General features: G+C 33.2%; 1 protein-coding gene across 1 annotated transcript in view; it reads right to left on the bottom strand.

Annotated features, from left to right (window-relative positions):
• Positions 1–7,282, bottom strand: part of LOC129216754 (uncharacterized) — a 174,281-nt gene extending 166,999 nt beyond the window's left edge. Inside the window, exon 1 of the mRNA XM_054850971.1 lies at positions 7,226–7,282. Coding sequence (XP_054706946.1) covers positions 7,226–7,268 — 43 coding nt within the window. The 5' untranslated portion in view covers positions 7,269–7,282. The remainder of the gene's footprint in view (positions 1–7,225) is intronic.
• Between the last annotated feature and the right edge of the window lie 10,952 nt (positions 7,283–18,234).

Genomic DNA, 18,234 nt, shown 5'->3' on the forward strand with positions numbered 1-18,234 from the left:
GAACAAATTGCGTAAAACGCAGAAAATTCTTCCCTTTCCAACGATATATAATATTACTATTTGCGAGTACTTTTTCACCCCCATATTCGGGTATTTATGTGAAAATTGGTCCTAAATTGGAATAAAAAAAGACCTATTCAACGAATTGTTTTCGAACTGGTCTGCAAACCTTCTCAGGACTTAAAGGAACAAACTTTGAAAATTTCAGCAAAATCGGCCGGGTAATTCTAGAGTTTGGCGAGTTCAAACACACAGACGCTTTTTGGAGACTTCATTTTATACTATGTAGAGAAGATTTGAAATGTACTATGAACGGTAACATCAGTTTGAAAGTACATAATGTGTGCATTTACATGTTGTGAGATCAAGCAAAAAAAAAAAAAAAAACACACATGTTAAACTATTTTTTTCCCCTCCTATATTTTTGCCGAATCCCGGGTATCACGTTTTAAAAATACCGAAAACCGGTATTGAGTTTATGGTCCGGTATTGCATATCCCTAGTTGGGGGGGGGGGGGGCGTGGACACATGGAACAGCATACCAGAAGAAACTGTGATGAGTAAAGTTTGATTTTCATGGACCATTCATTTTCCATGGGGACTATTTACTAATATATTTGTTAGGATCAGCCTAGCTTGGCCCACAGTCAGTTGCCAATCATCACTTTTGTATTGTGTGTCTAGTGTAGCGTGCCATGTTACAGGATAGTGGTATTTGAAATGTGATATTTAGTGAGAGAGGAAGAAAATAAAAAAAATTGTAAAAAATGTGTCACGTTTCTGTACAGCTCCTATACAGTTTTGAAATAATATCTTGTGAGGAGTTGACCGAAAATTTTAGTACCTGTAATGGTGTTCATTTGTCCCAGACGAGAAATTTTCCTTTTTTGGTCCGAAGATATCTACAACGAGCTGGCTTTTTGGTCAATACACTGAAATCCTCTTATAACGTATACCAATACAACGAAGTTTTTGTTACAATAAAATTTCAGTCCCGATTTCATTTTTAGTACGTTGCTTGAATTCCATTATAACGAGATCAACGTTACAACGAACAAGGTTTATGGTTCACTTGATTTTTGGTTCGTTGTAATGGGATTTCACTGCATTAACGGGCTCAATGTCGTGGATTGTATGGTTTGCCAAAATAAATGCCTTTTGTAAAACTACATAACTTTTACAAAAACTTACACAAGATTATACAAAAAGCAATTTGTGCATGTAATTAGTGCAGACTTTATGATTGTGATAAGTTGAAAGCGAAACTATGTAACAGCAATACCATGTATATAGTGGTGGCCAAAATTATAACGACTAAAGAAAATTCCCCAAAATCTTGACTGCATTTGGTTGGAATGTTATGCAAATTCTATGACTGGAAAGTAATAGCAAAATTATAACACTTTTAATTTCTTTGATTTGATATTCATAGGAATTTCGTATTTATAGAATGAAGTATGAATTTAAACATCCATGTAATATGAACAAAATTATAAAGACAATTAGATTTTTGTGCTCTAAAAACCAAAATTTGCTTGTTCTTTGCTCTGCACAATGCACTACACAACGATATAACCGCTTAGAGAGCGATTGAGGACGTCACGTTCTGTTTTTAGTCATGCCGCTTGGTACTAAACCTAGAGGGTTTGAGAAACTGAAAATGATTGATTGAAAAATTTCACGGCTTACTGTACGTGAAATAACAACAAATCTGAAAAGACAGATATTGATCATAAAAAGCTTTCTCAAAAACCTCGGCAAATAAGAACCACAAAGAGAAACAGGTAGGAAAATGATAATAAAACGAGCTTGCTCCAAAAAAAATCATGATATATTAGATGGAAATTTAAGCTACGGTGCAGTTCTAGAAAGGATCAGCATGTTTTACAAAATGACAAAAAGTTTCATGATGTAACACTGATGTCACGACCGACTCTCAAAAAAGTTTATAAGAGACTATTCGTTGCGCCAGAGGAAAAATTTCCACGTACACAAAATTTACCGTAATTTTATATGTGTAAAAACAAGCCACACAACATCATTGAGTTTTCCAGCCAAAACTGCCACTTTTATTGTCCTTCCATGGAACGAAACAAAAACTGCGCCCTCTTTAAATTAAAGAGGAAGTTAAGAATTGCAGTAGAAGTTATTAAAATAGAAATATAATCAAACAGAGACTAAGGGTCGAGCGTGTCAAAAATGCGTTGTTACGGATAAAAAATGTAATAATGTAATTTTTCCTCGTGAGAAAACACTTAATTGGAATGGACTAAATCATTTTTGTTACTAATGGTACAATTTCTGGTAAGGAGAACAGAAATATCAAAACTTGCATTTGAAGGCGGCTCAGTAACGACTTGAGGAAGTTTCTCAACGGACGGAAATTGTACCAACAATTTTTGTGCAGGGCAGAACGAATTCTGAGAGTGATGTTGATACACTCAGCAATAGATTTTGAAACAAAAAGACACCTCTAATCACGAGTTTAATTTGTTCCAGCATGATTATGCCTAATTACATGTTTCTGAAACCTCAAAATGATTTATTTGTGCTTATTTTCTGAAATGATTGTACTGACAGGACAAAAGGCTCGATCTAAGTTTAATGGAAACTTTGTGAGGTATTTAATACCGAAAAAACAAAAACTCATTTTCTCCATTAAAAAAAAAAAGTCTGGGTAATAATTTCCAAAAACGGTTTTCACTTTCCATGACATCAAAACTGAAAAAGTGACTGAAAAAAGAGATATTGATTACTATTGGTTTTCAGGTCAAAACGCTAGTTCTTCTTATAATTTTCTCCAATTTCAACAATGACATTTAACCACATTTTTTTTTAAAATTTTCATCACTAACCATCTTAAAATATTTATGTTTTGTGTTTTCAAAAGATTTTGCATTCCACTATGATTTCTAGCATAAAAAGGTACTGTGTGTATACATTTCAGTGAATTATTTCAAAAATATTTTTTTTACTGAGCAAACTACTGTGTGTCCTTATAATTCTGACGACCTCTGTACCAGGATAACGATTCTTTAATATACGAGTAAACATTTGAACTTAGATATCACTAAATGCTTGATGTCTACCAAAAGTAACACGAGAGGTGAATTTTTCTATGCCTACATATTTGAGATTATTCATTAAATAGGGTCTGGCGGGGGAAAGTGGTCAATGGGGTAAAGTGGTCACTCGTCAAATAAATGGCTATAGCTTGGAAATAAATGTTCAAACGAATGTGAAAATTTTATTTTAGGGTAGGGCAGTTAGAAACTACATTTTTAATACAAAATTTTACAATCGGCAAGATTTTATTTGGTAAAAAAAATATTTTGTGTGAATATGAAAAATTTTAAAATCTAAACATTTCTTTTAGCTTCATTGGGAAACTATGTTAGAATTACGAAAAGATTGTCTGCGCAGGAATATTCCTACATTTCTCGAGAACTCTTACTTATTAGCAGTTAGCTGAAGCTATTTTGGTTAATTTTTTTAGAACAATTTAAGTAAGATGGGGTAAAGTGGTCATAATATTGATCTTAACGGGTATTGTTCTTCTAAAGCCACTTAATCTTTAAGTATAAGGCGGAAACTAAATATTAATTTCACTTAATATGTATTGTTTTAGCAGTAAACAGGGTTAAATACACGAGTATATGCGCATGCATACGCGTATACTCGTGTAGGCACGTATATATACGTATTCACATAAATGCTCCAATAAACACGGCAATATGGGCATCTGCAAATATTATCTATACAAATATACATTCGACTATACACGTATATACCTGCTTATACTCGTACATATACTAATACTTAGGTACACACGTACATACGCGTACGTACTCGAGTAGACACTTACATACAAGCATATGATACACATGTATACAGGGTGAGTTTAAACTCTTGTTAAAAGTTGTTAGAGGACAAACATATGGTCACAAACACAACGCTGACGCACTACATGCACGCCGGAAACTGATGGATGCAAAACAGGTCACAAAATTATTACACAAAGACAATTTTACACAACATTTTAGGTCTTAACTAAGTTTTAAAGCGATCGATGAAATTTTGCGGCCTTAATACATGCGTTGCAATCACAAAGCACTCTCAGTTGCAATAACGAGACTTTTGAAAAACTGTCATCAGTCGCTGCGCCTTTGTTCCGATTCGTGTATTAGAGCTACTACAGACCGTAACTTTTAATAACTGCTCTAAATATTTCTTAAAAACTAAAATGTTGGGTAAAATCATCTTTGGGTGATAAATTTGTGACCTGTTTTGCATGTATCAGTTTCTGGCTTTATGTGGATGTAAGCGCATCATAGACCATAAGTTCCTTATGCTTATATATCCTTATGCTCCTCCTTATGCCTAAAGCTTTATGCTCTTTTGCTTATTATCCTCCACTCTCACACCCCTTGGATTTTTTTCCAAGAGCTTGGATTCACTCTGTAAGCATACATGTATATTATCAGATATACTCGTGTATACATTCATGTACTGGTGTATACACGTAAATGTATGTATATACGTCTATACAGGTATATAATCGTGTTTACACGAAAACATATATATATATATATATATATATATATATATATATATATATATATATATATATATATATATATATATATATATATACACTCGTGCTTCCATATATATATACACGTGAGTAGACACGTACCCAAACACACACTGGATGTATCCACGAATTAACTCGTGCATACCCGTATATATATGTATGTATGTACACTTATATGCATATATACGTCTACTATTCACGTATATACTCAGGTATGCACGGATATCCTCGCATATACACGTGACACGTATATACTGGAGTAGACAAGTATACACTCCTGTAGGTGATCACATATACATGCTTATATACTCGTACGTACTTGAGTAGGCGCGTGCATGCATGTATCTGATGTATACATGTATTTGATGCATGATACATCAGATACATGTATCTACTCATATATGAATGTGTTTACTCTTGTTGAAACGACACGTATATATTATTGTATATCCGTATATACTTGCAAATATAAAAATAACCGAAATATAGAAATATTAGGGTGATTTGTAACGCTTTTGCATGTATTTTTAACTATGACCACTTTACCCCATGCTATGACCACTTTCCTCCACCCCATGGGGTAAAGTAGTCATAAATACATAGAGAAATGAAATTGTTTTAAAACTACCTAAACCAAGATTCCCCCCCCCCTGAAATTCAATATACCGTGTTCTTTAATAATGCAATGTAAAATAACTACAAACAAATGTGAACTGCTTAAAGAATTTATTGTATTTATTATCCACCTAAGTTGGAAACCTACGATTTTATGATCACTTTACCCCACCAGACCCTAATTAATGCTGCGTAAAGTAAGGCATTGACAGGATTAGAAAAGGACAGAATATATTTCAAGAAATCATTTCGGTCACTATTGTAACGTTAAGCCATGCCGGTTGACTTTGCGCCTCGTCATTTTTTTAGTATATTTGAGGAGAAGGCCCAGTCCTTCATTCTTCTGGGTAAGGTTTGAAAGAATTTTTTTTTAACTTTTTATTTCTGAAAAACAGTTGATAGTATTTTGTAAAGATGTTTGCACCATTCACTTATTCTGAAGAGATTGTTTTGTAACTATTTTTGAAGTTGTTGTTTTTGCTCTACATTGTAATATTTTATGCTATATCAATAATGGGAGAAGTCTAGCGATGCTGTGATATACAAAGGGCTAATTTATAAACGCACTGGAAAGTTTGTTTTGCTTTTAAAGTTGCATTGCATTGATTTTTTTTTTTTTTTGCATTCCTCTTTTGACGCGGTTTAAAATTATTCTAAATGGAAGCACAATTTTGTACCTGGCTAATTATTTGTTCTAAATGAATTTGGTTATTTTTATTTCCTCATTCTAGATAACTAAAGTAAGTAAACCTTATAAGGCCAACTTAAGTTTCAGGGACTTCTATCGCGCACTTTTGTGATTCAATTGGTTTCAATTTTGCATATGATCAAATAAATCATAACGAATATGAAAATAATCATTACACGCGAAAATTTAAGTTTAAATTACGTTGTCAGCAGTTTGACAAAAAAGGACGACTTGGCCTTATAAGAAACAATGGGTCCTAATAAAGTCAGATGTGGGGGGAGGGGGGAAATCTACCAAAACGTACCATCAAACTAAAAGACACTGAAATATTGTTTATTTTAAATATAAAAATAAATTAAACTAAGTTTAACAAATTAAAAAGCTTTATCAAAAACTACATGTTTACTTCAATGAAAAGAAGAAAAATCAATCGTCACATGGCACTAATAATTCATTATTTTCTGTTTCTCTTAATATTTTTTTTTGCCACTTCTGTGCACAGCTAATTTCATATTTGTACAGCATATGCAGGACATGATCATATATTCCAAGAGATCCTGAGATGTCTTATTAAGAGGACCAGAATCCTACTAATGCAGTCATGGGTCATGGCCATATTGGACTATAGTTTACTCCTTTAGGAGTATTAAATGAAAGGAAAAATTGACAGGTTCACAGCAACATTCAGCTTTTTGAATTCGTAAACTACAAAAATTATTCTTTTTAGAAAAATTAACAAATTTTTTATACTAGTAAACTACAGTGAACCATAAATAAATAATATTTACTGTTAAAAAGATCAATTAATTTTATCAACACTTTGTTTTAAATGAAGCTACACTTAAGCCTGTTCATAAAGAACTACTTGTTGATAACATTTTATCGTCTATTAGGCTTTTTTATGACGAAAACATCATAAAGTAACAAATTTTTGCAACCGTAGATTTAAAAAAGGGGGGATTATCCTTCTTTGTCCCTATAGTCTTATTCGGCGCACCCACCTTTTATGACTTTCTCCCGTTTTTACCAATAAATACAAAATAAATAAATAAAATATGAGTGGGACAGTTTAAAAGACAGAAATTGTTGCTTAAAGCGATCCCGAAATCGGCAAGGCTTTTGTTATTCGAAACGTTTTTATTTTATTCAAACAGCTTTTTTAAAACGGCAGATTATTATGTTGGTACACATGTTTTTCTGTGTATGTTAAAATAGTTTCGATCAAGACAATAAGTTATTCTCCGTTTTATGTTTTTAAAATTGAGGAAAAAAAAAGTATAGTAGTTTAAAATTGCAATAAGAAAACGAGTTTTCGAAAAATTTCCTACCTTGATATACACAAAATATGAAGAGCAAATTTAAACGTGACATTCTGCTGCAGCAGTGCTGATCACACCGGATACCGCATAAATAAAAATAGAGTTACGAAAGTAGTTGCGCTCCAAAACAATTCCTCGAACTTGAAAACTTCCTACATTGCTTTTCACTTCCTCCGCGTTAAAGGATTGCTTACGATATTTTTTATTATTAGCTTTTCAATGGAAAAAGGGATTTACTATAAACTGGAAGACTCGTCAAGGCTTCAAAATTTCAAAGGGGCTGCCCATAAAGGATGTCCCCCCTTTTTTTAAACATTTGAGCCCCTCTACCGCCTTTTCTCCCAAATTGTCACACTTCACCTTACCCTCTCCCTCCCCCTTTGTCATATGACATGTTATTTTTCATAGACACATTCTTATAGATAAAAACTTGATGTCACTCTTGTTACTCCCACCTTCCCGCTTGTCACAAACCCCCAATATCCCGAGCTTTCCTTCCCCTCAAAGCGTGACATCATTTGTGGACAGCCCCTAAGTTCAGTGATAACAAAGAAATAAAAAACGCACTAATAAAACTCGAAATTAATCAGATTAAAATTAAAAAAGTAACGTAAATTGAGTTTTGGGGTTTTTTTTAGCCCTACACTCCCGTTAAAAAAGATAGAAGTTATAACTGGGGTGGGGGGCATTAACTTTAGTAAAGATTACTTCTCTTACATATATGTACAAATATTAACTAGTTAAAGGAATTCTTTCAAAGTGAAAGATAACTTAATCCTTTAATTAGCGTACGAACTTTGCAGCAAAGTGCGAAGTTTACAAAAAAAAGTGAAGTATAAAATTAAAATTGAGAATATAGCTCACGGTAGTTCCAGCAATTACACTTTGAAACTGAAGATATTTTGAACTAATTCGCATGTTTCTGAGCACTGAAGCACCGTTGTAAACAACAAAACATAGCTGCCTGCCTTAATCATTTGCTTGACTATTGACTTATTTGATCTTGATTGAATTGTACTGCAGTAAGTATTCGAAATTCTAATTTGGTTCAACTAAATCCATCGCTCTTAGTGATTGCAATACCGGTATTTCGAGGAATGTTGCATTTTCGTAATACCGGTATTTGCTGAGGTAAAATACCGATATTTTCGGTATTAGCTGAAAAAAAATAGTTTCAATTAAAGAATTTAATTTAATTTATTAAAATCTACTTATATTTTAAATGTACATTTCTTTTTCCGTGATACAGAACAAAAATCAATCTGTTGATGTAAAAATTTGTCTTCAAAAGCATGAACTAGGGTAGACCGACCAGTGAGTGAACACCACTCAGTGAATGAACAGCGCGTCATTTTTTTAAAAAAAATAAGCTTCCAAATTTTCTTTTCTGAATAAATTCACTGCAAAAGCGTTCTTTACTAATATTCTAAGCTATCTGACACCTAATTGGTTACTTTGGATACGTATTTTTTTCCTGGAAAAAATTTGAAATTTTTACTATTGTGCGTTCATGAGGAGAAGAGACTTCGGAATGCCTTCCCGAAAGCAAAGCAAAGTTGAGCGCGGGGGTGATCGCTACCGCTTTCAATTGAGACAACCCTAAATTTGGCGGGCATTTAAATTTGTAAAAATGTCTTTGTGTTCTTTCCTTTCGTTTCTAGCTTCGCGTAATTGTCGTCTACGGGGAATCTATACTTTTTAAACTGAAAATTTCAGAACAAAAATATTGTATTTACAAAAAAAAAGTAAGGTATTTTGTTTTCCGAATGAAACATTTCTATTAAGGATAAGCTTTCTGAATTTTGAACGATATCCTTTTAAACACTAACACGTCCTATATTCGAAATTGCAAGTGCGCTGATGAAAAAAAAAAAGGGGGGGGGGGCAGGAAAACTTCATTGCCACACAGACTGTGGCATTGAAATGCTTAAGGGTTGCGTTCGTTTTGAAGACTTAATATCTCTCTGCATCTCCCTCTCCCTTTTCTTGAGGGGGGAGGGGGGGTGACTCAGTAGCTCTTACGGGTTGGGTCTTTTTGATGCATCTGTATGGATTGTACAAAATTTCACGTCATATAGAGCGGATATACAGTCAGTAGAAGATCTACAGTAGCAGTTATTTTTGAAAAATGATGAAAACATTATTCGAATAAAAGTTGTCCCCCCTCCTCCCCCCCCCCCCCAAAAAAAAAACTTAGTTGAACCAAAGGCGGGGACTGGGCAATTGTTCCAGAAAGGATTTACATGTGAGAAATAAAAGTAAATGAGAAAACAATAAAAAATCAATCTGAAATATTTAAAGCAATTGACTATTAAAATCAAGGCTATTTCTCTAAGTATTGCATGAATATTAATGTTCAGAAATATGTAATAATTTGCGATGCGTTATAAAAAGTGTCTTTGGTTTGAATACTGTTTTAAAATTATAGGTTCATCGGTAGGGTCCGGCTTAAGAGATGACGACTACCCCCAGGGCGAGTATTTTCTAAGCGGGGGGGGGGGAGGTAACCAACTTCGTTTCTGGGGGGGGGGAGGCAGAAACGAAGTTAGTTATTACACTTCAGTACACAGTAGCCTAACGTTAACACGGATTGTCCATAAAGGACGTTACACTTCACCTTAGCCTCTCCCCTCGTCACATCTCACGCAATGTTCGATGAACATATTGCTATAACAAACGCTTTTATTTGGACCAAAATATGTGAAGTCATATTTCTTACAATCCCCTCCTTCCCCCTTGAGACTAACTGTCCGAAGTTCATGAACCCCGAACCCTCTCTCCCTACCCCTTTCGAACGTGACATCATTTGTGAACGACTCCTTAGGTTTGCTCTAAGTCACCAAAACCGCAGTAAGAATTGTTTTAAGGGAAAAGACCGGCTCCCCCCCCTCCTTCCTGGATAGCTCTAGTCACAATTTGTTTATGATCATGTATGTTTTTAATAAAGAATCATATCGCACTCCGGCAAGGAAAGTGACACAATTCAAAATCTGGGAAAACCGTACCGGCTATTGATTTAAAATCTAAATTTAGTGCTTTTTCTCGACACAAAAACCGCAAAGTTAGCTCACCTAAATGGTGCGGGGGGGGGGGGGGGCGTAGAAACGATTTCATCAATAATGACACATTATTAAAATTTCATAATTTGGAAGAATATTTTTCGAGCTTAAAGTATGCATTATGTATCTATACTTCAAAAACTAATTAATAAACATCACATAATAAGTTGACTGCGCATATTGTAATGTTTGAGACTAAATCACTTAAAATTACTATTGCGTCAAACCTTAATTTTCTCCATTGCTGTTTTTTTTTTTCTTGTGGTTGAGTCAGTTTCCTTGCCAGTGTGGGATATGTTGAACAACTGAATAGGTTGACTATAGCAACGTTTCTTGATAAAAATAACGCATTTTACATTCAGAGCCAAGGACGGATCCAGAAACTAGTCAAGGAGGGGGCGATTGATTTCACACCCTTACCCTTTTATGAATTCGCAAACCTCCGCCCCCCCCCCCCCCCTTTCCAAACACCATGAAAGATCGTCTCATTTCAGTTTTTTTGGGAAGGAGAGGGACTTCCTTTTCTACAAAATTGCGGAGGAGTGTACCAAACCCCATCCCTTCCGTTAACGCCATCAAAGGTGTCCCATTAAAGTTCCTCTTTTTTTTGGGGGGGGGGACTTCAATTTTCCAAACTTTCCTGAGAAGAGCCCTTGAACCCTATAACCCTATTTAATATCATCTAAAATCTTCTAAAATTGAGTTTTTGGAACTTTGAAATACTTCCTATACAAAGTTCAGATCTCTATCAGTAATGTGTTAAGAATAAGATATGTACTACACTTTCATTTTCCAGACAGCAAGAGCTTCGTCAAACTATTGAAGATAGGCTAAAACAATTTTCAACTTCAGTATCAAAGACATGCCGTGGAAGAGTTCTGCATCTCGACTCAAGGAAGGGGCGGTCGTCCCATCGCCCCTCCCTTGTGTCCGTCCTTATTCGGATCTGTATTAGAATACGGGCAACACACTTTTGCCTATTTTATGATCCCCACACGTAACGCTGTTCCGTAAAAGTACTGGAAGAACTGAATTACTTTTAGAGTAATCGAAAAAACTTGAATAAAAAAAGCATGTATATTTTTTCGTATTTACAAAAATAAATAGGTTAAAACAGTAACATAAAACGTTGTTTCAGGCACTTATTCAATTATTCTGTAGATAACCATATTGGCATGTGAAAAGCTTTAATTTTTGTTTTGTTCCTTTTTTCATTTCTGAAGAATAAAAGCCATATTGGAAAAAAAATAGTACTAAAGTATTGAAATGTGTCACACAGAGTGCAACTTACCTACTGAGGCTTCGAAAATTGTTCGTAGGCTTTAAATGTGTATGGTTAAAAATAAAGTGCCTAGGAATCGAAATAGTAGTTCAATACTTTTTCATACTGTCTCTACATGATTACATCAATTCAACATTTTTTTTTAACAAAATATTGACTGTTTGAAATGGGCCAAAAATGAGGTGACAGAGAAATATTTTCAGAAAAATTCGAAATTAAAGTTATCGTCTGTCGTTTTCTTTCTTTCTTTCTTTTTGTTGTTATTTTTCAATGCGGTGATAGTTAAAAAATCTTTTGGCATTAGTTTTTGCTTGTTCACGTTACAAATCTGCGTATTATTTTAAAAATGACTCGTATTCGCAAAATAACAACAAACACAATTCGAAAACGCATTAATTCTTCATTATATTCGAAGTAAAACAGTTCGAAATATTGCAAAAGTAGTTTATTTATCCCTAAGCACTGTGTAATATTTAATAAACGCTTTAAAGAAGAAAATCGGATCGAAAATAAGGTGAGAAATGGTTGACCAGCAAAGTTAACAATATGCGATTAGAGATTTATAATTAGAATACCTATGAAAAACTCACGTTTGAGAGCTGTGAAAGTTTCAGCAGAATAGAAGGAAAAATTTTCCTTCCAATTTCACCTGCAACTGTTCACCGCAGTGGTTGGAAGTAGCGCGCTACAAGTAGCGACGCTACTGTAGTAGCTACATTTTTTAGTAGTTTGTAGTGTAGCGCACTACTTTTGAAAAAAAGTAGAGTAGCGAGTAGTTCGCTACAAAAGAAAGTAGTTTGTAGTGATTTCTGAAAACTACTTTTAAATTAAGTTTCGAAAAAAAAAATCTGAAAAATACGAGCTGACATCAGCATATTTTGACGCCATATGTTCTATCTGTTAGACCCCTTTGGCATCGAAATGTTCACATTTGCCCAATATTTGCCTTCAGTAGAGTATGACTTAGAAAGAAAAGAATAAGCTATAACTGCCAAGTAGTACTCCGTTTGTGTTTTCTGTCAGCAGAGAATGTCCTGTTGATGAACATTTTAGATGTCAATGAGATTATTGTGCCAAAATATCCTCCTAATGTGGAAGTTACTGTAGAGGATGACACTAAACTGCCCTGGTCGGCTAACAATAAATATTAGTGTCATAGAAACGTATGATAACAGAAATGTTTCCATTTCGTGCAAAATATGCCTGTTCAGCAAAAAGGTATGAATGTCATCGGCATTTACAGTCGAATCTCAATTTACGCGAGGGATGCGTTCCAAGACTCCCCACTTAGGTTGAAATTTCGCGTTGAGGAAAAGAGTATCTATACGATTTTTTTTTATGACCATACCAATTATTTTAGAAATTTGTAAACACCCCTCACACACACACAAACTATTTTAACCCATTTCTTAACTTCATTTTTCCGAATTTAAACGTAGAGAACTGGAATTTTACTGTATTTGAAAAGAAGCTTTGTTATTGAATAAAAATACGGTTAGGGTGCACAAAATCAGTGGGAGAGAATGGCATAAAATGAAACAGTACGATACGTATAGTATGCAGGGTTGGCCGGATTGGACCCAATTGGGTTGGACCCAATGGGTTTCTTTGAAAAAACCCATTTAAAAAAACCCATTATTTAGCCCACTTTTGGGTTTTTTTAAATTTTTTGAGAAGTTTTTTAAAAAAGTAATTAATTTAAATACTTATACAATTTAAACTTCTATTTTATTTTTTCTTCACCACAGACAATGGACATAAAAAATGAATTTTGAACTTTAATAGTATTTCTTAACTCTTAACGGCATTAAAAATACTTCAAAGATTTAAAAAATATATATTTAACTTTTATCTTTAACTGGTCAATAAATAACTCAAATTATCTTGACTAAGTCATGTCACGCCTGGTTTTCTCAATATTTGTAGATTGTACAGAGGAAACTACTCTAGCTAAAAGGCTTTCATGTGAATTATTTTCTGCAACCCGACACGTCACAAATTTCGAATTAACAAGTTATATTTTTTTTAGAAATTAACAGGTTTTACAAATGGTCGAACAGAAAACAGAATAGGATGTACAGTATTTTCATTATCTTAAAAAAAAGTTTAATATTTCTTAATCTGTACACATAAATAGAAAAACAGGCAACATAAAATTCAAAGAAATGTCTTGATTAAGCTGGAATTCAGTAAATAGGGATTTAAACTACTTGAGGTTCTACAGTAGTTTTGCATAAAAAAATGAAATACAATAAAGTAAAATGCAAAAAAAAAAAAGTAGTAATTAAAAACAAACAATAGATTTTATCACTCAAGAAGTAATTTTGCCTTAACTGTTGGTAATCGTGGAAACTAAAAAATCTGAAACTTCACCATTCTTGGGTTTCGTCGTCTTTCATACTCTTCAGAAAACGCTGAATTTTAACTAGTTTTCCAGCTTTTTTTACCCCAAGACAATTCTTGTGCTTTGTTCATATACTTACGCTACAATATGCTACAAGTACCCTACATTTTCCCTAAAAAAAGACAAAAAAACCCACATTTCTTTTAAAAAACCCAGCTTTAGTTGGGTTTTTTTGGGTTTTATTTAAAAAAACCCAAAAAAACCCTGGGTCCATGGGCTTTTTTAAAAAAACCCGATAGTATGTAGCAAAAATAAAACGCAGCACTGCAATAGTACTGTACAAGATACAGTAATTATATTCGACGCGCTTTTTAGTAGTTCAAGAATATTGAAAATCTTTAAATTTCATTAGTTGTCAGAAACTTTTAATCATTCCTTTTAAAACTTTAGATAAACAGCCCGCTTATGTGAAATAATGTTTCATCAACTTCATATTTAGAATTAAAAAGATGCGGAGTGGCAATTTGTAAATTAACAAAGCGATATTTCGACTAGTACAGTGTGGTGTACTTTTGCTTTCCGTGATGCTAAAAGAAAAGTCCATTCACGGAACTAATATCTAGTACTCAATAAAGAAGATAAAACTTAATCCTTGTGATTCCCTTCCGAAAATTTTCGCGTTACGGGGTAAGGGATTCGCGTTAGCTCCAAAATCGTTACTCGAAAAAAACTCGCTATTTAGCCATTTCGTGCGAGTCGACACTTGCACATTGAAATAAAGTAAGCACTTTTAGTTACATTTCGGATATTTATTAACATTTGATTATAAGCACTCGTACCGTTTCGGATATATTTAAAATTTCTCTTTTCTTTCTTTTTTTTTTTACTGATTGAGTGTCGATATATCAACAAAATAAATGTCAATTATTAAGTATTGTAAATTTTTGAGGTTATTAGGAAAAATTGAAAAATGCTCTTATTTCATTTTATCAGTAACGTAAGAAAGGAGATCGTATCCAGGTCCTGACCCCAGCTTGAAACTCAAAATCAATTAACTAGTTCCTACAAAATATAAGTACCTGTAAAATCAACTCCTAAAATGAAAGTTAAAGATTTTCTCTTTTGTTTAAAAGGTGTTTTTCACAAACTAAATCAATTTTATGTGTACATATATGTATTTCTATATAAAACTTTAATCAAATTAAGACTGAATCAAAATATTTACATTTTCAAGTAGCCGAGTTGCACTTCTTGAATGAAATATTCACTGTCAAGAATTAATAAATTGAAGGATGAATTCCTTCAACTTTTTAAATACTTTTTTGCAGCAAATATTCGTAAACAATGTTTGGAATGACAAATTGGCTCGGTAAAGGAATGAAATTATAAGTAATTCTTAGGAATATTCCACTTTCAAATGAGCCAATTGATTAATCTAAAACAGTTTTTTAATTTTTTCTTTCAATCCTCAAACGATGTGTATGATTTTTATTTATTTTTTTAAAAGTAGCGAAGTAGCGACTACTTTTCAAAAGTAGTTTGTAGTTGCTACATTTTGAAAAAAGTAGTTGTAGTTGTAGTTAACTACATTTGTAATAAAGTAGTTGTAGTTGTAGTTAGCTACAAAAAAAAAGTAGTTTTTCCAACCACTGGTTCACCGTGTTTTCAGAAAATGTTTACTTAGCGTGAAAGACAGAAAGTTTAGGATTTCCTTCGCAAAATCAATGATAAATTAACCCAAAACGTATAGAAATACACTGCAGATCTTAAAATACTTTTAAGTCGAACAATTGTCTTAGTAGCACACCTTTTTTTCGGGAAAGAAGGTGGGAGGTAATTTCTTAGAAAATTATAGAACACTCGTCTTCTTACAGCGCGATAACGATGGCCAATTGCAACCTTTCTCAGTGTTGGTCTGAAGCCTCATCCCCAAAAAGACGCATATAGAATCTTCCGATACCACGTGTTGGGGGCGTGGCCAAGTCTCAACTAGTGAAAAACGGACAATACCATGAATCGTTCTTTCTCTCAAAATAATAAGGCTGGTTTCGTGCTAAAAATTACTTTGATACATATTGTTTTCATCGATAAATTTTATTTTTTAACTCTACGAAAGAAAAATTAAGTATACTTATTTAGGCTATGGATTTAAATTGTTTTAGTCAATGCAGAATGCGTAGATTTTCAGGTAGAGGGATGTTCAGTCACTGGGTACGAAAAATTGCGAAAACCCAGTGAATGAACAATGGCAAAATTTCTTTTGATTTAAAAAGAAATTTGATGTCTCTTTTAGATATTTTCATTTTCGTACTTTTTTTTAATGCAGATAGTTTTATATGCTTATTTATTCATGTATTTTTATTATATATTTTATAATTTCTTAATTTTTGTTTTTGCAAATAATGCACTTTTTACTGAGTTTTATCTTTTATCTATCTATTACTCTATCTGTATATTAACCTACCTACCTACATCTACCTTTCTATATCTGTATTTCTCTTGATAGATAGACAGGTAGATATAGAGATAGAGAAATAGAAATATATATGCAAAGAGAGAGAGAATAGATAGGTAGATATGTATGTATATTTGTATATACATAGATAAATAAATAGATAGAGAACGATATAGAGATAGATATATAAAAAATAAGAGGTAAATAGATGTATAGGTAGATAAATATAGAGATAGAATAGATAGGTAGATAGAGAGACTAATAGAGAGATAGATAGTTAGGTAGAGAGACTGGTAGAGATAGATAGTAGATATATAGACAGGTAGATAGACCGATAGATATAGATAGATATATTGATAAGGAGATAGTTAGGTAGATAGATAGATAAATAGATTGATTAGGATAATAGATTGGTAGATATTTAGATGTAAAGACAGATAAATAGGTAGATAAGTAGATAGATAGATAAGTGGATAGATAGATAAGTACATATATATATATATATATATATATATATATATATATATATATATATATATATATATATATATATATATATATATAGAGAGAGAGAGAGAGAGAGAGAGAGAGAGAGAGAGAGAGAGAGAGAGAGATTAGTAGCTAGATAAATATATTAATAAATAGGTAAATAGACATTGATAGATAGCTGGATATGTAGATAGATAGATCGATAGATAAGTATATAGATAGATGGATAAGTAGATAGATAAGTACATAAATATGTATATATATAAGTACATAAATATATAGATAGCTAGATACAGATAAGCAGATAGGTAGATAAAAAATAGATAAGTACATTGATAAATAGGTAAATAGACATAGAGATAGACCGATAGATGTGTAGATAGAAAAATAGATAGAAAGGTATATTGATAGATGGATAGAGATATAAAAAGATAGATAGACATAGATAGTTATATAAGTAGATAGATAGATAAATAGATATAGATAGTTATATAGATAGATAGATAGATCTCAAAGAAACTTAGTTTCTTTTTGAATCAAAATTTATCATGTTCATTCACTGGAAAAATTTGTGTTCATTTACTGGTTCGAGGTGTTCATTCACTGGGTCGTTGTGCCATTTTTTCTTTAAACGCCTAAAAAAGTCGGAAGCGGTACCATTTAAGTTCCCGCGATTTTTCAGAGATATTTACATAGATCAATTAAAATGTTTTAACTATCACGACCTGTATAGTATAGAATTTAAAATTACTAGCATTTTTAAAAAATGAAATTGTGCTTAACTGTTCATTCACTGGTCGGTCTACCCTAACATAATTTTAAATAAAAGTAGCTTAAAGAATACAAAATGATATTTTCATTACTTGACGGTGAGAGCCAAGCATATTTATCGCTTGGTCTGCCAGAGCGGAAAAGGGACCGGGCAAGTTTGCGTTTGATCAAAGATAAATGCGCAGTTGAAAAGGTTCATGGCGGTTCTCAAATGTGGTCTTGCTCTCATTTTTTTAAAGGTTTCCTTATGTCAGGGGGGGGGGGAGTGATGAGCTGCAAAATTTGGCGGAGGGGTACGATTTTCTGGATTGGGAGGGTGAACTTGCAAATGTTTCTGAATATAAAAACACATAGTAGAGATCAGCCATCGGCCATCTCGAAAAACATTTGAGTACGTTATTTCAATAATTATGGGGGAGTGCCCCGCAAAGTTTGGGGGGTGGGGGTGAAAACCATTTTACGGGAGGGAGTACCTTTTCCCAAAGTTTATGAATACTGAGACACGTAGTAGAGATCGGCCATCTTGAAAAATATTCGAGCACGTTATTTCAATAATGAAGTCTAAAGATCGTGCGAAGACAGGGAAAGGGGGGGGGGTTGTCATTACGCAGAATGCGC

The sequence above is a fragment of the Uloborus diversus genome, chromosome 2 (assembly GCF_026930045.1).
Source record: "Uloborus diversus isolate 005 chromosome 2, Udiv.v.3.1, whole genome shotgun sequence".
Classification (NCBI taxonomy): domain Eukaryota; kingdom Metazoa; phylum Arthropoda; class Arachnida; order Araneae; family Uloboridae; genus Uloborus; species Uloborus diversus.